This window comes from Plecotus auritus (assembly GCF_963455305.1).
Source record: "Plecotus auritus genome assembly, chromosome: 5".
NCBI classification, from domain to species: domain Eukaryota; kingdom Metazoa; phylum Chordata; class Mammalia; order Chiroptera; family Vespertilionidae; genus Plecotus; species Plecotus auritus.
Window position 1 is genome coordinate 51,783,671 of NC_137776.1, and position 21,472 is coordinate 51,805,142.

General features: G+C 39.2%; 1 protein-coding gene across 2 annotated transcripts in view; it reads left to right on the plus strand.

The window, feature by feature from the left end:
* Nucleotides 1–21,047, plus strand: part of STK39 (serine/threonine kinase 39) — a 332,909-nt gene extending 311,862 nt beyond the window's left edge. Inside the window, exons 18-19 of one of the 2 annotated variants that reach the window (XM_080670642.1) lie at nucleotides 18,399–18,499; nucleotides 19,617–21,047. In XM_080670642.1, coding sequence (XP_080526768.1) covers nucleotides 18,399–18,499; nucleotides 19,617–19,680 — 165 coding nt within the window. In that variant the 3' untranslated portion in view covers nucleotides 19,681–21,047. Of the gene's footprint in view, nucleotides 1–18,398; nucleotides 18,504–19,616 lie in introns of both variants that reach the window. The other variant, XM_080670643.1, reaches the window with a different exon arrangement.
* The last annotated feature ends 425 nt before the right edge of the window (nucleotides 21,048–21,472 follow it).

The following is a 21,472-nucleotide window of genomic DNA, read 5'->3' on the forward strand; positions in this document are numbered from 1 at the left end:
TTCTCAAGTGACCCCAGGAGGCAACCAGTTGCAGTTCACATTATAACTCCTAGCAAGAGGTCCCAAGCCAAACACAAACAGTGGCCAGCCTCGGCCTGCACCAGAGGCCCTCCAAAGAGACTCCCGAAGTGACACACCCAGTAGCCAGGCTGAAATTAAACCAGCACCCCACAAAAGTGACTCCACAACTGACACACCTGAAAGGCAACCTCAGCTGGCACCAGAACCTGCTAATGTGACTCCAACTCTGTAGGGACAGCCCCCCCCCCCCCCCCAAAAGCTCATCCCCTATAGTCATGGCTGGTCCTCACAGCCAGCTTGAGAGCAAGCCCATCAACTGATGTGATCACAGCAATCATAGCTCAACTGGGAAAAGGGGGCACACACAACCCTACCCCACCTCAGGGACACCCCTGGAGCACCTGATCTGGTGACCAGGGGGGACAACACCACTGGGTCCCACAGGACACCTTGTACATAAGATCACTATTTCAAGACGGGAAGATGTAGCAGATCTACCTAACACCCAGAACACAGAGAGACTATCAGAAGAGGAGACAGAAAAGTACGTTTCAAATGAAAGAACAGGACAAAACTCCAGAAAAAGAGTTAATTCAAATGAAGAGAAACAATCTACCAGATAAAAGTCCAAAACAATGGTTATAAAGTGAGAGCTTCAACAAGGAGACAGAAAAATATAAAAAAAGAACCAATCAGTACTCAAGAATACAAATGAAATAAAAAATTCATTAGAGGTTTCCATTCATAGCTATTATAAATTGTGCTGCTATGAACATAGGGGTGGGTGCATATATTCTTTCTGATTGGTGTTTTGGGATTCTTAGGATATATGCCTGGAAGTGGGATCACTGGAAGTGGGATCATTGGGTCAAATGGCAGTTCCATTTTTAATTTTGGGGGAAAATTCCCTACTGATTTCCATAGTGGCTACACCAGTCTGCATTCCCACCAGCAGCTTAATAGGATTCCCTTTTCTCCACATCCTCACCAGCACTTGTCATTTGTTGATGGTAGCCATTCTGACAGGTGTGAAATGATACTTCATTGTCATTTTAATTTGCATCTCTCTGATGATCAGTGACTTTGACATCCTATATAATAAAAGCACAGTATGCAAATTGTCCCCTCAACCGGGAGTTCTTCCGGGAGTTTGACCAGGGGATGGGGCCAGCTGGGGGAAGGGAGGGATACCTGGCCTGCCACTGCCAGCCAGCCGCTAGGAACCCTACCAGTGCATTGGGCCTCTAGTGTTTTCATATGTCTCTTGGACATCTGTACAGCCCAAATGCCCATCAGTAGTGGATAAAAAAGATATGGTACATTTACATTATGCAGGTGTAAAAAAAGAAGGATCTATTATCCTTTGAGACAGCATGGAGGGACCTGAAAAGTATTATGCTAAGTGAAATAAGCCAGTCAGAGAAAGACAAGTGGAATGAACAAAATAAACTGATGAACAAAATAAATCCGGAGACATGGAAGCATGGAACAGACTGACAAATTTCAAAGGGAAGGAGAGAGGGGGAGGGGGTAAGAGATTAACCAAAGAACTTATATGCATATATACATAACCCATGGACACAGACAATAGTGCAGTGAAGGCCTGGGGGGCATGTGTGGGTGGAGGGAGGTCAATGGGGGAAAATGGGGGACATCTGTAATATTTTCAACAATAAAGATAAATTTTTAAAATACACTAGAGGGAATCAAAAGCATATTGGGTGATGCAGAAGAATTATTCAGCAATCTGAAAGGCAGGATAGTGGAAATCACCATCAGTCAGGCAAAAAGAAAAAAAAATTTTAGCCCGACCAGTGTGGCTCAGTGGTTGAGCATCAATCCATGAACCAAGAGGTCTCGATTTGATTCCAGGTCAGGGCACATGCCCAGGTTGTGGGCTCAATCTCCAGTAGGGGTGTGTGGGAGGCAGTCAGTTGATGCTTCTATCTCTCTATTTCTCTCCCTTCCTCTCTCAAAAAAAAAAAATCAATAAAAACATATTTTTAAAACTAAAAGGAACCTACAGACCAATATCTCTCATGAACACAGATGCCGAAGTCCTCAACAAAATATTACTCAATCAAATTCATTAATACATAAAAAGACTTATACACCTCAACTAAGTAGATTTATCTCAGATATGCAAGGATGATTCAACAGATGAAAACCAACTGGCAGAAAAAAAGAATTTTTAAAAATGAGGATAGTTTAAGGGCTCTCTGGGACAACATCAAGAATACCAACATTTGTATCATACAGGTTTCAGGAAGAGACAAGAGAAAAGGGATAGAAAAATTATTTGAAAATTAATGACTAAAAACTTCCCATTCTAGTGAAGAAAGTAGACATCAAATCCAAGAGCACAAAGAGTCTAAAAAAAGATGAATCCAAAGGAGCTCACACCAAGACACATCATAATTAAAGATAAAAATAAAGATAAAAATTAAAGACACATCATAATTAAAGATAAAAATTAAAGATAGAGAATCTTAAAAGTAGCAAGAGAAAGGCAGTTATTTATGCACGTGGAAGCCTCCATAGGATTGTCAGCTGATTTTTCAACAAACTTTGCAGGCCAGAAGAAATGGCATGATATATTCAAAGTGATGAAAGGAAAAAACCTACCATCAAGAATAGTCTACCAAGAAAGGTTATCATTCAAAGTTGAAGAAAACATTAAGAATTTTCCAGACAAGCAAAAGCTAAAAGTACTTCATCATCACTAAATTAGCATCATAAGAAATGTTAAAGAGATTTCTTTAAGAGGAAAAGAAAATATAGGAAAGAAAAAAAAATCTCACTGATAAAGGCAAATAGTAAAAGTAGTGGTTCAACCAATTATAAAGCTAGCATGAAGGCTAAAGGACAAAAGGAGTAAGATCATGTGTAAATGCAATAATAGCTTAAGGGAGACACACACACACAAAATATGTAAAAGATAATGACAAAACCATAGATGTGGGGGATGAGTAAAAAATATAGTGCCTTCAGAGTGTGTTCGAACTTAAGTGATCATTAACTTAAATCAACTGCTATAAACATAGCTTGATGTACATGACTTTTATAAAAACCACAAACCAAAAACATATAATAGACAAACACAAAATAAAAGGAATCCAAACAAATCACGACAGAAAGTCATCAATGCACAAGAGAAAGGAACAAGAGAAGAAACAGAGAAAAATAACAAAACAAAAATCCAGAAAACAATTGATAAAATGGCAAAAACTACATAGCTATCAATAATTACTTTCAAAGTAAATGGACTAAATGCTCTAATCCAAAGATATAGGGTGGCCCTGGCCTGTGTCTCTCAGTTGGTTGGGTGTCATCCCATGCATTGAAGGGTTGCTGGTTTGATTCCTGATCAGGGCACATGTCCAGGTTGAGGGCTTAATCCTTGGCAGGGATTGTGTAGGGAACCGCCAATTGATGTTCCTCTCTCTCCCTCCCTTGCCTTTCCTCTCTCTATACAATCAATAAAAATTATTTTTAAAAAGACATAAGGTAGGTTGAATGAATAATAAAACAACACCTGTGCATATGCTGTTTATAAAATACTCCAGATTAAAGGACACACACAGACGAAAAGTGAAGGGATGAAAAAAATATTTCATGTAAATGGGAACAAAAAACTGCTGGGGTAGCAGTACTTACATCATACAAAATAAACTGTAGAACAAAGACTGTTAGGAGGAAACAGAGAAGGGCATTACATAATGATAAACGTTTCAGTCCAACAACAGGATGTATCTTATAAATATCTATGCACCCAATGTAAGAACACCTAAATACATAAAGCAAATATTACAAAAATAAAGGTAGTGATTAATAGTTATACAATAATAGTAGGGGGCTTTACCCCCATACACATCAATGGATAGATCATCCAGACAGAAAACCAACAGGGAAACATTGGCTTTATATGACGTATTAGACCACATGAAATTATTAAACATTTACAGAATATTCCATTCCAAAACAACAGAATGCACATTCTTTTCAAGTACATATGGAATGTTTTTCCATGACAGACTACATGTTAGGATACAAAAAAACATTTCAATAAATTTAAGATCTAAATCATACCAAGCATCCTTTTCTATCAAAATAGTGTGAAACTAAAAATTACTAGAAGAAAGCTGAAAAAAAACCCACAAACGTGGATGCTAAACAACATGCTACTAAACAATAAATGGGTCAATAAAGACTTCATGGAGGAAATAAAAACATATCTTTAAACAAATGAAAATAGAAACACAATGACCAAAATCTATGGGAAACAGCAGACGCAGTACTAAGAGGGAAATTCATAGCAATGCAAGCCTACATAAAGAAACAAGAAAAATCTCAAAGAAAAAAATATAACCTTACACCTAAAGGAACTAGAAAAAGAAAAAACTATGCCCAAAGTGAATAAGAAATAATAAAGGTAACAGCTGAAATAAATAAAATATAAATTAAAAAACACACACAATAGAAAGCCTGGGGTGATGGTAGGAGCTGGGTGGAGGGGACTGGGGATGGGGGACATTTATAATACTTTCAGCAGTAACATATATATATATATATATATATATATATATATATATATATATTTGATTAAAATAAAACCATAGAAAAGATAATAATAAACTATGAGTCACATATTAAGAAAAAGAGAACCCAAATAAATAGAATCTTAAATGAAAGAGGAGTAACAACTGACATCACAGAAATACAAAGATTAAAGGGAATACAATGAACAATTATATGGACACAAATTGGACAACATAGAAGAAATGGATAAATTCCTAGAGACATACAATCTTCCAAGACTGAATCAGGAAGAAATAGAAAATCTAAACAGAATAATTACTAGCAATAAAATTGAATCAGTAATCAAAAAGCTCCCAACAAACAAAAGTCCTGGGCCAGACAGTTGCACAGGTAAATTCTACCACACATTCAAAGAAGCATTAATACCTATTCTTCTCAAAATATCCCCCCAAAAAATGAAGAGGAGAGAAAGCTCCCAAAGTCATTCTACCAGGCTGGCATTACCCTGATACCAAAACCAAGAAAACACACTACCAAGAAATTAATTAGTGGCCAAAATCCATGATGAACATGATGTAAAATTCCTCAACAAAATTTTAGCAAACCAAATTCAACAATACATTTAAAGGCTCATATACCATAATCAAGTGGTATTTATTCCAGGGATGTGAAGTGATTCAATCAATGTGATACACCATATAAACAAAATAAAGGATAAAAATCATATGATCATCTCAATAGATGCAGAAAAAGCATCTGACAAAATTCAACATCCATTTATGATAAAAACATTCAATATAGTGATTATAGAGGGAACATAGACCATATATTTAAAAACCCACAGTTAACATAGTCAATGGTGAAAAGCTAAAATATTTTTCTCTAAGATCAGGAAGAAGACAAGAAGCCCATTCTCACAACTTTTTTAAAAAAATATATGTTTCTATTGATTTTAGAGGGAGAGAGAGAAACATCAATTATGAAAAACATCAATTGGCTACCTCCTGCATGCCCTCTACTGGGGTTTGAGTCCCAAACCTGGACATGTGCCCTGACAGGAATCAAACTGTGACCTCCTGGTTCTTGGGTTGATGCTCAACCACTGAGCCACACAAGCTGGGCAGTTCTCACAACTTTTATACACTATAGTTTTGGAAGTCTTAAACAGTAATAATTCAAGAAAAATAAATAAAATGTATCCAAATTGAAAAGGTAGAAGTAAAACTCACTATTTGCAGTTGACATACTACTAGAAAACTCTAAATATTCTACCAATAAACTATTAGAACTAGTAAATAAATTCAGGAAAATTTCAGAATACAAAATTAATATTCATAAATCTGTTGTATTTTTTACCCTAATAAACTATCAGAAAAAGAAATTAAGAAAATAATTCCATTTGGAATTGCATCAAAAAGAATAAAATACTTACAAATAAATTTAACCAAGACCACAAAAGTCCTATACTGTGAAAACTATATGATACTGATGAAAGAATTAAAGAATACACAAACAAATGGAAGGATATACTGTGATCATGGATTTAAAAAAATTAATATCTTTTAAATGTCTATCTAAATGTCTACCTAAAGCAATCTAATGATTCAATGCAATCCTTATTAAAATACAAATGGCATTTTTTTCCCAGAACTAGAACAAATAATCCTAAAATTTACATGGAAACACAACAGACTCTGTATAGTCAAATCAATCTTGAGAAAGAACAAAGTTGGAGGTATCACACTACCTGATTTCAAACTATACTACAAAATTATAGTAATCAAAACTGCATACTACTAGCTCAAAAACAGACACAGAGATCAATGAACCAGAATAGAAAGGCCAGCAAACAACCCACATCTGCATGGTCACTTAATCTGTAACAAAGGACGCAAAGATATACAGTGGGGTAAGCACAGTCTGTTCGAAATATAGTGTTGGGAAAACTAAATAGATACATTAAAAAAAATGAAAACTGGATCACTTTCTTACATACATACACAAAAAAACTAAAAATAAATTAAAGACTTAAATGTAAGACCTGAAAACATAAAATTCCTAGAATATAACATAGGCAATAGATTGACATTGGTCTTAGCAATATCTTTTTGGAAATGACTTAAAGATAATAGTAGTGATGGACAAATGAGACTAAATTAAATTTAAAAGCTTTTGCACTGTGAAAGAAACATCAACAGAAGGCAACCTACTGAATTAGAGTTGCAAATGACATATGTGATAAGGAATTAATGTCCAAAATATATAAAGAACTCATACAACTCAACATTTAACAAACAAAATGGACAGAGGTCCTACTTAGACATTTGGACAGAGGTCCTACTTAGACATTCCTCCAAAGACAACATATAGATGGCCACCAGATACATGAAAAGATGTGCAAGATCACTAACCATCAGGGAAATGAAAAACCATAATGTCATCTCACAACTGTCATAATGGATATTATAAAAAAGACAACAGCCCTAACCGGTTTCGCTCAGTGGATAGAGTGTTGGCCTGCGTACTGAAGGGTCCCAGATTCGATTCCCATCAAGGGCATGTACCTTGGTTGAGGGCACATCCCCAGTGGGAGGTGTGCAGGAGGCAGCTGATTGATGTTTCTCTCTCATTCTAACTCTCTATCCCTCTTCCTTCCTCTCTGTAAAAAATCAATAAAAATATATTTAAAAAAAAGACAATAATAAATAGGTATTGGTGAGGATGTCTAGGGAAAAAAACCCTCATGCACTCTTGGTGGGATTAAAAACTGCTGCAGCCACTATAGAGAATAGTATGAAGATTCCTCAAAAAGTTAAAAATAGAACTAACCACATTATGACCCAGCAATCCCACTTCTGGGTATTTATTAGAAAAAATAAAAACACTAATTTGAAAAGATATATGCACCTATATTTTCACTATAGCATTATTTATAATAGCCAAGATATGGAAACAACATAGGTGTCTATTGATAGACTAATGGAGAAAGAGAATTATTATATATATTAGAGGCCTGGTGCATGACATTCATGCATGGGGTCCCTCAGCCCAGCCTGCGCCCTCTCGCAGTCCGGGATCCCTTGGGGGATGTCCGACTGCCTAAGCTGGCAGTCGGACATCCCCCGAGGGGTCCTTAGCGCAGCCGCGGAGGTAGGGGAGACTCCCACCACTGACGCTTTGCTGCTGGGGTCCGGCCAATAGGGACTGGGCGAGATGGGCCAGACACACCCTGGAGCCCTCCCACAGTCCCTCCCCAGCCCCGATTGTGAACCAGTGGGGTCCCTTGGCCTGGCCTGCACCCTCTTGCAATCCATAACCCCTCGAAGAATGTCGGAGAGCTGGTTTTGGCCCGATCCCCACAGGCCAGGTGGAGGGACCCCACCGGTGCATGAATCTGTGCATCAGGCCTCTAGTTTGTGAAGAAAGGAAAGAACAAACACAATGATAGTCACACTAAGCTTTAAAAAATGCATCTTTTGCCATTTCTTGGCTTTGAATGGACATATAATACCTGAGAGCTTAGACTCAGGAGACCATTCCTACAGAAGTCATGAATTCGAGAAATTCTACGCTCCAGTCACATCTAAAGAAAGGTGGGCCTAGAGAGACGAAGTTCATTGCCCTGTTTCACACAGCTCAGTAGTGGCAGACCCAAGAATAGAACTCAGGGAACTTTACCCACAGGCTCATGCTTCTCCTCTGCCAGCTGCCTCCTCCTCACTACAGCCAGTGTGGCAGCCTTAATTACATTATCCGTTCCATACTATTCCATTGACTTGCTGAGCTTTCTATGTCTGCTACCTCGTCTGAGGTTATTTGTAAAGGGAATACCTCAATTAAACATTGAAGCAATGTACTGCTTAATTCTTTTAGAATCCTGAATTTTGGGCAGGCCATTGAACAGGCCCACCAAGTTGAACAGTGGAACATGGTCTGTTTATATTTGACCTTTTTGTACCTGACTACATGGTAAAATTGTTTTCTTTTTCTTTTCTAGTTTTAATGGGGGTATAATTGACAAAAATTGTATGTATTTCAGGTGTGCAACTTGATGTTTTGATATATATATATATATATCCACTATAAAATAATCAACATGGTAAACATTCTTAAGGTGGCTTATAATTTCACAAGGTTCAACGCCAAAGAAAATACCTTGTGAAGAAGTAGTATTGATTCCAAAATGATAGTGCTAAAGTTAAGCAAAAGAAAGCAGCATTTTACCAGGCACGTTTTGATGTGGAGAAAGAGTTGATTTTTCCTTTGAAAGCTCAGTTATGCTTGTTTAGTCGGGCATGTTTATGGTGAGACAGCAGTTAATGTATTAGCATGTGTCAGCCATTATATTCCTGACAGCACACTGAGCACAGATAAATGGGGCCTCAAGGAAACGTCTGATTCCTGAATTTACGCTTAGTCTGGGCAACAGAGAAAAGGCGAAGCAAAGCACATAAATATAAATATGCCTGACTGGCAGTGGCGGTCCTACACAGCTGCCTTTTTGGCACCAACAAAGCTGGCTGAACAAATGTACACGTTACACACAGAACTTGTTTTTTTACGGTGGAAGTTATCTTTTTCGTCCAGTGCATTTCTGCCACATACGGTCATTTTCATTAGTTAAGTGGTTAGTTTTCTGAAGCTGCTTTCCCTTCTGCATTAGTTTGCTGGGGCTGCCATAAAGCACCCAAATTGGTAGCATAGACAACAGAAATTTATTGTCTCCTAGTCCTGGAGACTAGAAGTCCTAGATCAAGGTGTCAGCAGGGTTGTGTCTTCTGAGGGCTGTGAGGGAGAATCTGTTCCTTGCCTCGCTCTACTTCCTGGTACCTTGCTGACAGCTTTTGCCATTCTTCCTTGCAGGGCCTGGCCATGTAATGATGCACTGGCCAGTGAGAGCAGGTTCTGGGAAACATCCTTAATGAAAGCTGTTTGCCCTCCACTTCCTGTCCCCCTATCCCTCCTCCTGGAACATGGACATGGCGTGAGCTGGCTTCAACCCAACAGAGGAAGGCAACATCCTCTAACAGTGGTTCCCAAACTTTGTTTTCTGGACTCCTTTGTACTCTTAAAACTTGAGGACCCCAAAGAGCTTTTATTTATGCAGGTCATATCTATTGATATTTATCATATTTGAAATTACAAGTGAGATCATTTAAAAATATTTATTATTTCAAAGTAGCAATGAACCCATCACATGATAATGTACTTAACACATTTTTAGATAAAAATAATGCTTTGTAGAAATAACGTGAAAAATGTCATTGGTTTGCATTTTTGTAAATCTCTTTGAAGTCTGATAATAGAAGACAGCTAGATTCTCATATCTACCTTTGCATTTAATTTGTTGTAATAATACATGTCATGTGACCTGTAGAATACAACACTGTATATTCATGAGAAAATAGAAAAGGCAAAAATGCCTTGGTATTCTTATGAAAATAATTTTGATCTTGTAAACCCTTGAAGGGATCTCAGGGACTCCCCAGGAGTTTCTACACAAGACGTTGAGAACTGTGGCTGAGCCCAAGACAGAAGAGGCCGCAGTCCCCAGGGGACTGAATGGAACAAAACCCTCTAATCCTAGGCCCCAGACCACCTACCGAGAGGGACCTTCATGTGAATGAATCTTGTCTTATGTGAGCCACTGTACTTTGATCTCTGTGCAAGCAGTCAAACTAACATCCTAACTAGGAATCCTTTCAGTGGCAGGGTGCTTTCCTTAAAACAGAGTTTGGTGATATTTCTTGTACCAAGTCTAAACTAAAAGTAGAAAACAAACCAATCTAGAAAGCTTCTGTTTTCAAGGTAAGTGGGAGGAAGTGCATCTCCTTATGGAATTTATGAATGTGTCCAGGCTTTCAGATCCAGAGTGTGCCTGTTTCACTTTGTCCTGCCCACTTCGCTCATTTATGACATGTGCACACCTCAGAGGTCTGGCGGGGTCATCTCCAGTTCACTGTAATAATGTGAGTATTGCAATAAACCAAATCTCTTTTTTACAGGTGGAGAGAGTATGACCTTCAATTTGTAAAAAAACGAAACATCTGTGAAGCTCACTTAAGTGAAACACAATAAAACAAAGAAGGCCCCAGTAGGGAAATTAACCAGTGGAGACTATGGAAGGAAAGTGACATGATCAGCACCATGCTTCAGGAAGATCAATCTGACAGCTCTGGGGAAAGTGGACACTGGAAAGGAGAAAGCCAAGCAGCGATAGCTACATAAGATTCTGGAAGAATTAATGAGGAGTGAGGGTTAGGTCAGTGGAGGGGGTGGGAGGATAGAGTGGATTAAAACTATTCATGCCCGAGTCTTGGTTACCAACACTCGTAGTTACAGAGAACCATGGCACAGACCACTGCCCCTGTCTGCACGCAGCATATTCTTTATTATGGCTTGTTTTCAAAATCTTGACTACTGGCCTAAACCACGAAGGAATGTCAAATATCCCTTTAAGTCTCTTACAAAACTGCCAATAACAAGACCTCAGGTTCCTCTTCCCGGAGCCTAATTACCTCCCGCGCCCAACCCACACCCCATGCTGAAGACCTGAAATAGGAGGCCCCTGTGGCCACATTCATCACTAAGTAGGCCGTAGGAGACAGCTACCCCCTCCAGGTCATCTGCATTGTATGCCACCCAAAGGTCCTGTTCACAGTCTTGGGACAGGAATAAGGGGGTCATTGGCCAGGGTGCGGGCCCCTACCTTTGTCCAGAATATCCTTGATGTTCTTGGAATTTATCATAGCTCCTCCTTCTTGAAAGCTGCAATGAAATATAAGAATCTATAGTAATAATAGCTAACATGTGTAGGTAGTTTATAATATGCCTGATACACCTTTAGGTGCTTTTTATACATTAAGTTGTTTAGTCCTTATACCACTTAAAACAGATAGCAATATCATCCCAATGTTACAATGAGGGAACTTAGGGAGAGGATGTTAAATAACTTGCCAAAGTCACATGTCTAGTACCTGGAGAAACTTGGATTTAAACTAGGACATCTGTCTCCAAACGCTTGCAGTCTTATCCACGGCATTCTACCCTCTCATGTAGGTGCCAAGGGTTCGAGCCTGGGTTCTGGAGAATAGCTATTCCTAAGAAAGTGAGCAAAACAGAAGGCAGGGAGCCCTTGCCGGATGGCTCAGGTGTCGTCCCATACACCAAAAGGTTGCAGGTTCAATTCCTAGCAGGTTTAATTCCTGATCAGGGCACACACCTAGGTTGTGGGTTTGATCTTTGATCAGGGTGAGTAAGGGAGACAACCAATTGATGTTTCTCACATCCATGTTTTTTTTCTGTCTCTCCTTTCCTCTCATAAAAAATAATCAATAAAAACATATCCTTTGGTGAGGAAGAGAGAAAGAGGGAGAGGGGGAGAGGGAGGAGGAGGAGGAGGAGGAGGAGGAGGAGGAGGAGGAGGAGGAGGAGGAGGAGGAGGAGGAGAGAGAGAGAGAGAGAGAGAGAGAGAGAGAGAGAGAGAGAGAGAGAGAGAAGGCAGGGAGAGTTTGATACTATGTACCTATCCCCAGCACCTGACACCCAAGCAAAGAGAACTGGAGACAAATCTAATCGATTTTCTGTACCTTTACACCACATGCCCAAATTCATCAGGATCTCATGTGCCAGACACAGAATGGAATCAAATACAAGACTAAAGTGATGAGTCTGGAGAGCTGGACTCTTGGTTTTGAATCCAAATGAGAACTTCCATTTATAAGCTGCTGAACAGTAGGGAGAATTGTCCTGGTTCTAGGTTGCAACTGGGCTTATAATTACACATCACCCAAAGATTCAGTCAACACCTCAGCGCAGCGGCAGTCTTACCTCTGTGCTCAGAGGAAGCCGGCACTCTCTCCACGCAGGAGCTGCCTGATCACCAGCGGCCTAGGATCTCCAGCTTTGACCACAAGATGGGAAAGAATTTGGCACAGCTGATCAAAAGCCATCCATGTGTTTTTCTTCTGGAATGATTATGAGTTCTCATTTGCTGAATCCATATTCATGCCCTTTGCAACCAGGCCAATTTTCTACTTATTTTTAAAATAGTAACTCAAACCTTACAAACACTCTAATACACTTTTTCTCCAGCAACAGGCAGAATCCCTGTCCTGGAATTTTCACAGCAGCCTGACCATAATTTTCCTGCTGCGCTGACTAACCTGCATTGTAATTAATTGCTTACATACTTGTTCTTTCACTAGCTTATGAGCCTAAGACTAGGACTGTGCCTCATCTATCTTTGGGCCTCTGCACTGAGCACAATGGCCTTACACATAGCAGGTCCTGTGGTTAATTAAGGAAAGAGAAAAGAATGGAAAGTAAGAATGAGAGTCAGATAATGGCACTAAGACCTTTATGATATGATTCAAGATGTCCTGGGAATAATCCTCCTGTCCCCAAAAATCTTCTTCCTGACCCTGCTTCTGTATGTGATACACTACCATAATCAAGGAGTTGTCAAAATGCAAATAGCATTCAGAAAATACGTAATTTTTTATCAGCCCATAGCTATTAGATAGGGAATGATTTTTAACAGGTGAGTTTCAGGGAAGAAAGATGTGCCATGACAGGTTGAAGCACAAGGGAAAAAGCCAGAAACATTGAGTTTCTCAGCAGATGGAGGAGGCAAGGGTAAAGGAAGGGGTTGGGGAATTTCAGACAAATTTCCTTACATCACAACTGTCTCTATAACTAGCCCAGAAGGAAAAAAAAATATTTTGTATAGCCCATTGACACTTTTTTGGAATCCTGGTGCTTATTTTAGTATCACGTTTATGTGTAGACCTCAGAGTTATAGCACCTAGTCTAATTCTCTTGGCAATGTGGGGCCCAATGAACCAAACTGTTGAAGTGTATAATTCAGTGCTTTCAAGGCCAAAGCAAATGCTGCATGTTTAGCCTTCCCTTTTCTGAATAAATGAACTAATCAACCCACTGGATGAGCCCACATTTCCTTTTCACAGCCAAATCCCACATAACATGATAATGATTCTCCAGCCCCCAAAGGTAGTTTAGCTTGGAAATGGTTGTGCTATACCATTTGGTGGCTTATTAAGCACTTCAAGAGACCTCCATGACTGCATTAGACCTGGCAAAACAAACCACACTGAGTTGCTGTGAACTGTGGATATGAGGTTTATTTCTGCAGGGATTCCAGTCTTCCTGCTCCCTCACCACCACCTCCCTTCCGCTGTCATTTACTTCTCTCATCTCCCCTGGGCTGCCTACCTTCAGGGTCGTTTACTCTTCCAAAGCCACCTGCTCTTCCTTGTCTTTAAGTTCCCAGGTGCCAGGTATTTAAGATTTGACCTTGGGAACTGCCAACTCAGAGCCGGGATGGCTTTTTTCCATCTGCAGCGAAAGTCATTTCAAAAAGCAGGGAGAGAGCTGGGCTTCTTAGACTTTCCTTGCTGGATGTGTTTGTGGCTGCAAAAACCAATTACTGAAGCTCAGCTGTAAGAAATGAAATGTATTTAGTCCCAGGTAAAGTTCATGAACCGGTATTAGCTGCAGAATGTGTGTCCTGGTATCTTTTACAAATGAATGCATACCCTAGATCCTGCTCCTTTTACAAATAAGCCATCTCCAGAGCAATACTGATGGCAAAAACAGAAGCAAGTCTAATGGCCTGGCAGCCTCCAAACAGCTCAGAATAACGAGCTGTGGCACAGAGCACTTTATCTTCATCAGATTTTTCCCTTTGCTTGTTTAAAGGATCTGAAATGCCCATGTTCCCTTGGGATCAAACAGGCTTATGGCCCCCACAGGCCCATGTTCCCTTGGGATCAAACAGGTTATGGCCCCCACAGGCCCATGTTCCCTTGGGATCAAACAGGCTTATGGCCCCCACAGGACAAACACTTCCCTCCACACTTTCTGGGTTAATATTTGAGGTTGTTGCACCAAGAGAAATTGTTGCATAGAGAGAATTCAGAGGGCAGATGAATGCGCATATGGATGGCATTTTGGCTCTACCAGCACCATTCCTGAGAATGACTCTCTGCTCCCTTCCAATTGGCCAGAAACCATTTGGGAAACAAAGGAATAAGCCACCAGATTTAGTTGGCCTGTGCACACTAGATACGAACTTCGGTGAAAATGATTTTTTAATTGAGAGGGCATCTTGCTTTTGATGAGTTGTGGTTCCAAGGAGAAATTAAACCTGGAAGACCACCCATCATCAAATATTATTCTAGGTTTAAAGGGAAAGTTTTCTGAAAACACAGATCTAAGAGGACCTTGAAGAGGCCTTGAGAAGTCAGATTTTCCAGGCTGTTGGCTTATTGTTCAAACCATTAGATGAAAGGCATTTGTGTGGTCGACTTCAGTTGTTGAGCCGTGGCCTCTGCCCTAGTTTGTTCTCCTGGTTTTCCTCCCAACAGGAGGCAAGCTGGCCTCGCAGGTGGGGTGCTGGTTTCCCCTGTCAGCTTCCTTATCCATACTGCTGAGTGGCGCCAGGTAATTCCTACAATGTCTCATAATTGCTTTTAACTCTTGTTCTTTACTTTTCTACTTAGAACCACCATGGGGTTAAAAAAGTCTGAAGAAAGTTTAAACTTAAAAAAAGTAAAATATGCTATGAAATGTTGCAGATACTTGATAAGAGATCTTCATCCCGCTCAACTCTTCTCACCTTTGGCCAATGGCCTCATTGCTTCTTTACTAGGCAGAAAAAAGCCCTCAGGTGTGCTTCCTTGGTCTCCCTCTGGTTCTTTAGAATTCCATCGCCACACAGATCCTTGTCTTTTTTTTCTTGATCTCAGATGGTGTCTGGCCCTTCTTTCCCAGGCTAATTAGTCAACCTGAATTCTTAAACCCATACTGTCCTCTTCATTCCCTCAGTGACTTCGCTCCTTTACGTTTCCTCTTCCCCTGGCACCTTCAGTTTATATTATTGCCCTGGCTCCCCCTCCCCATTGCCTGCAGATATACACACACCTGTCCCTGTAGTGTGTAGTCTGATCTTTGAGCCCACAGTTTACACCACTATCTTGCACTACTGTCCTCTCTCCTTCAGTCAGCCCTTCCAACACTCCAAATCCATATGCAGGAAGGGCACTGAACTTAATTCATTGACATTATCAATTTTTCATGTTCATTGGTTTTTTCTGCAGTATCTATCTGATAGGGCTGATCTCTGTCCCCATCTTCCCCTTTACCTCACTCTCCTTAGGCTCTCATGTCACCACGCTATTGTAGTTCTTATCCATTCTCTCGGACCTTTCTTTCTCTGTGTCCCTCACTGACTCTATTTTCTTCTCTTAATAAATGTGAGCATGGCCCATGAAGACATTGTCACCCTCTATGTGTGGTTTCTCACCCATGCCTTCAATTGTGTCATATCAGGTGCCAATGGATCTTAGTTCTACAGCTCCAACCCTGTGGTCTCTCCTGGTACCAGGCTGGGATCACCACTGCATGGTGGACTTTTCCACTAGGTTATCTCACCTTCACCTCAAATTCAGTGTGAATTAATATAAACGAATCATACTTTTCCCGAATTGCTAGGACATTGTTCTCTTTTGCCCTCCATCTCTGAAGGCACCCTCATCATCACCATTCAAAACTTTTTTCTTTTATGATTTTTACAACTTTCTACCCAATTTCATTCTCTTTCCACCGCCAGAACCCAGTAGATGGCCTTATTAGCTAGTGCTTCATCTACAGCTCAGGCCAGTCTCTGACCTTCTTGCCTCTCTTGCTGACCCCAATCTATATGGCTGGTTGCCAAAATGTCATCAATCTTAAACACTACTTCCATCACGCTATTACCCTGCCCATAAATCTAAAGAGGCTTCCTATGAGCAAACCCCAAACTCATTAGCCTGGCATTTAATTCCCTCCCTAATATAACCACAATTTATCTTTCCAGCTCTCTGTTCTTTCCTCCAGGTGGGTTCTTGCCCCCATCTAAACATTTTTAGCTCACTCTTTAGTCCACAACATTGCTTTTTTCCCTGTGATGATACAGCTTCAGTTCTTATTTATTCAATCAATATGTTATGACCACATTCCCGGAGAAATTATCTCCTTACTCTGAATTTTATGGTAATGATCGTCTATGCTATCAATTTGGCACTTAGCATTTCCTATCTATATTTTCATGTGATATTTATTTCCTCCCCAACTATTTTTTTAAAAAATACATCAAGCAGTTGTTAGAGTCTGGGCATTGATATTAGGTGTTTCAAAATCACCATATTTTAGCAATAATCATGAGAAATAGGTATTTTATCTGCATTTTATAGGTAAGGCAATTGAGTCTCTGAGTGAGTAAGTAAACTGGCTAAAGATGCTGCTAACATGAATCCAGCAGAGATTTTCTCAGAGAATTTGACCTTAGGGCACATGGTACCACATCATGTTCTTTCAATGGCCTTGAGGTCACCAGTACAATTTTATATCTTCCAATACACTCCATGATCCCCAGCACAGCTCTGAAACGTAGTGCTCAAAATGTTGCTGTTTGAAAAATGTGCTGCCAAATTAAAAAATTTCCTAACATAAAAAGCCATAAATAAAATTAGAAGACAAATGGTAAAATAGGAGCTTTATTATCATACAGAAAAGAACAAGAGTTAATAGCAGTAATATAGGGTGGAAAAGTTAAATTAAAACGTAGCTATTAACTCATTTATATAAATGGCCCCCAAAATTCAAAATTCAAAGGTTCAGAAGAATATTTTCTTAGGTCGGGTTCCATGGGGAAATAGACTCTTCAGCGGAAATTTGCTTGTAGGAGTTTATGCGGAAATACCTGGGTATCCACATCAGGGTGGGAGTGAAGGAAATGGAGTTGGGCAGAGGAAAAAGCTGAACAGCGATGCAGTTAAAAACAAAGGCCTCAGCGGTAACACATCCCATGACCCATGAGGAATCCTGAGATGTTGCTTCAGATTTGTCCTGCCTTGAGGTGAGGGTGCAAGCTTTTATAACTCCCTCTCCCCTTCGACTTCATTAAGCCAGGCTGCCCTGCTCAGCAGAGGGCAGTTCCCAGAGAGGGACCCAACTGAGAACCAGACACTTTGGGCAGCTGGGAAATGAGTGATCTGAAGAGGGCTCTGTGGCACACCACAGCATCCACTACAGATATATAAAGACTGATGTATTTAAATAGCTTGCACATGGTCACACAACTGGTAAGAGTTAGAACCAGGATTAGAAGTTTGGTTCCAGAGTCCACGCTCTCATGATGAGTGAGATTAAACATCTTTTCATATCTTTAATTTGGATTTTTTCTGTGAATTCTTTGATATCCTTGTTATATCTTTTAAATAATGGATTTGTGAGCTTTTTATTTATTAGGGAAGCTATTTCTTCTGCCTGGTTTTCCAAGTTTATCTTTTGACTTTTGACTTTTTTTTTTATAATACTTCATTTTCCATATAGACATTTGTGATTTTTATGTGCTCAAATTTATCAGTATTTTTTAATTTCTGAATTTTGAAAGGCCTTCCAACTCTAAAATTATTTCTTCTAAAAGTCTTACAGTTTATTGTAGTGAATTTATAGCTTCATTTTAAAAAACATTTATATGTTCAGTGCTTTTTAAACCTATCCTAGTGTAAATGATTTTAGGTCTACTGTTTTTCAGATTAATTACACAAATAGCTTTCCTAATATTGAAATATCTTTCATTACTGGAAAAAATCTTACTTGTTTAGTATGTAATGTGATACTTAAGTCTTCTGTTATTTTATTTAGAAGTATTATGCATTGATAACCATAAGAGAGATTGACATAAGATTTTTTTTGGAAATTTTTGTTGAAAGTTGGTATTAATTCTTGCTTCATAAAATAAAAAATTGATTTATTTCTTCTTTTTCCTATAGTACAGAATTGTTTGTTCTTTGAAGATATGCAAGAAATCCACCACAAGCATTTCATCTCTGTGTTTTTTGGGGAGTGCTGCTCCACCCAATCACAGATTCTGGCATGTAATATTTTTATTGTTGTTATTTTTTGAAATATTTTAAAATTTGTTTTGGAGTTTCCCTTTTCCCTATAGTTGGGTAAAATAATGTGTTTAAATTTCCATGTAGTTTTCTTGTTTGTTATTAATTTCATAAAGTTTTAATACATTATGGTCAGTGATTATACTACCCTGTCTTTGGAACATAAAGAGTTTTTCTTCTCAACTTCATCAGTTTTATGGCCATTCTATATATTCTTGAAAAGTATAAATGGTTTCTGTTTCCAGTATAGTGTTTGATATTCATATTTATTGTTTTATCCAGTTGCTCAGTCATTGCCTGAGAGAAATGAATTAAAGTTCTCTTTTTAATGTATTTGTTTTTTTCTCCTTTCATTTCTGAAGTTTATGATTTATGAATGTTGTTGCCAAGTTACTTGCTTCATAGTCATATTTATTACCACTTTATTAGGCACCTTTAATATTATCAAGTAGCCATCTGTGTCTTGACTATTGCCTTTGGTCCTGGATTATATCTTTTCTGATATTACAACTGTGACATCTGCTTTCTTTTTACTTGCACCCCTCTGTATCCTAAGCAATTCTTTCATTTTCAATTCAGGAGAACTATTTCTTGAATCTTCAGCATAGATTTTGGTTTAGCAATTACAATTTAAATGACTTAGCCAATAAAAAAAACAGAGGTATTTACAGTCACGCATTGCTTAATGATGGGGATACGTTCAGAGAAACACGTCATTAGGCGATTTGATTTCATCATTGTGTGAGCATCATAGAGTGTACCTACACAAACTGAGATGATACAGCCTGCTACACTCCTAGTCTAGATGATATAGCCTATTGCTCCTAGGTTACAAACCTGTACATGTTACTAATTGTATCACAATGGCAAGTATTTGTGTATCTAAACATAGAAAAGATACAGTAAAAATATGGTATAAAAGATAAAGAATGCCACACCTGTATTAGGCACTTACCAGGAATGGTACTTGCAGGAGTAAAGGTTGCTCTGCGCAAGTTGGTGAGCGGTGAGTTAATGTGAAGGCTTAAGACATTGCTGTACATCTCTGTGGACTATGATGTCTTTCACAAGCCTCCCCCTGCTTCCATCCAACAGGATCATAAATAGATCATCGATGCTGTCAATGATGCTTCATGAGCAGGAATGTGAGCTGGGTTGACTGGAAATATCGAGGATAAATTGTCTGGGTAAGACTGATCAGGATAACAGTGACTGTCAGGAGGGACTGAGAGGTGGCCTCAGGCTCATGCGGAATGAGAAATCAAGATGGAGAGATAAAGGAACGTAAGTGGTTGTCATGGCAATGCAGTTTTGGCTACTGCATATTGGAACTGTGGTCAGATTAAGGAAATTTGTGGTATTCATTAAAAAAAAAGAGGTGAGGGTATAGAACTGCGGACTCAATATTTTGACTTTGGAAATTTGGTTTTGGTTCCACTGACCCTATCTGGCACAAAGGGCTCTCTCTGGCATTGAACTGAAAGAAGAAATAAAAGTTATCTGTGATTTACATCATGATAACCTGAAAACATTTAAAAAGTACAGGGACAGGCTGGCTCCAACCCACAGGAAGCTTTTAGGAAAATGGCAGTGGCACTTACCACTTAAGTGGCTCCTATGGATCTGGGTCCTTGTACAGGATCGCAGGTCCTCAACAAAGAACCTACAGCAATGTGCTCTGAAGACCACCGGCTGGATCTGGAGGCTGTGGTGCCCTGACTATATAGTGCTGAGGACAGGCTCCTCTGTGCTGAAACAGGTCAGTGGCTGATGGACTGGGATGTAATCTGTGCCCTCAAAATTCAGATGCTGTAAATGAGAGGGGATCTGTTATCGAGCCCCAGAGATACCGCTCCCATTAGAGAAAAAAAAAAAAGTTCCTCCTGAATCACACATATCCTTTCATTTCTTTCTTTCTTTTTAAAATCTTCATCCGAGGATATATTTTTATTTATTTTAGAAAAAGAGGAAGGGAGAGAGAGAAACATCAATCAGTTGTCTCCCATACACAGCCCGGACCAGGGATCAAACTCTCAATCTTTTTGGTGTATGGGATGATGCTCCAACTTTATAATGACACAAGCTATCATTATAAAGCTCCTTCCATCTCTTTCTGAAAATTCAGCTCTGTTGTAATCTTATGGGACCACTGTCATATATTTGTTTCCTAGTTGACTGAAATGTCATTATGCAGCACATGAATACAAACACTCATCAAAACAGGGAGTTGATTTAATAAATTATTCTATACTCAAAATATGTGATAAGATATAAACATTAAAATCAGATTGAATAAAAATACTTAATGACTTCAAATGTTTAAAATTTCATATGCCATATAAAATATATTCTGATACAGCCATGTAACAAATAGATTGTGTAGTTTGAGCCCAACATTGATATTCTTTTTCATATATTTACACCTAGATACCTATATAATGTAGCTATATAAAGACTGGAGGACGTGTGTAAAATATTAACAGTTGTTGCACCTAAATAGTGGTATTAAAGTTGGTTTTAATTTTCTCCTTTGTGCATTTCTGTATTTTCTGAAGTTTTAATATTTATATATCTTATTTTTATAATCTGTGAAATGTGTTTTTTTTTCTAAAAATGAAATAAGAAAAAAAATCTCAAGTTTAAATTATTTGACACTAAAACCCTGGCAGCAGTTTACAATATGCCTCCTTATTACCTGTCCTCTGCCCCAGCATCCTGCAGAAATCTAGAAAGTAAATGGCTTTCCTGTTGGAGAGTCCTCAAGACCTGGGCACCTGAAGGAAACTCAACCTCTGTCTTCACTCTCTCCAGAAGCTTCCTCTGAGGGCCTGGAACGGGGTGGCGCAGCTTCGTCCTCTCCTAGGCCCCCTTTTCCTTCGGGCCCTGCCCGTGTAGCCTCACTGTGCCCACAGGTCTCAAGCTCCTCTTTCCCCAGAATCCCTCACAGAATA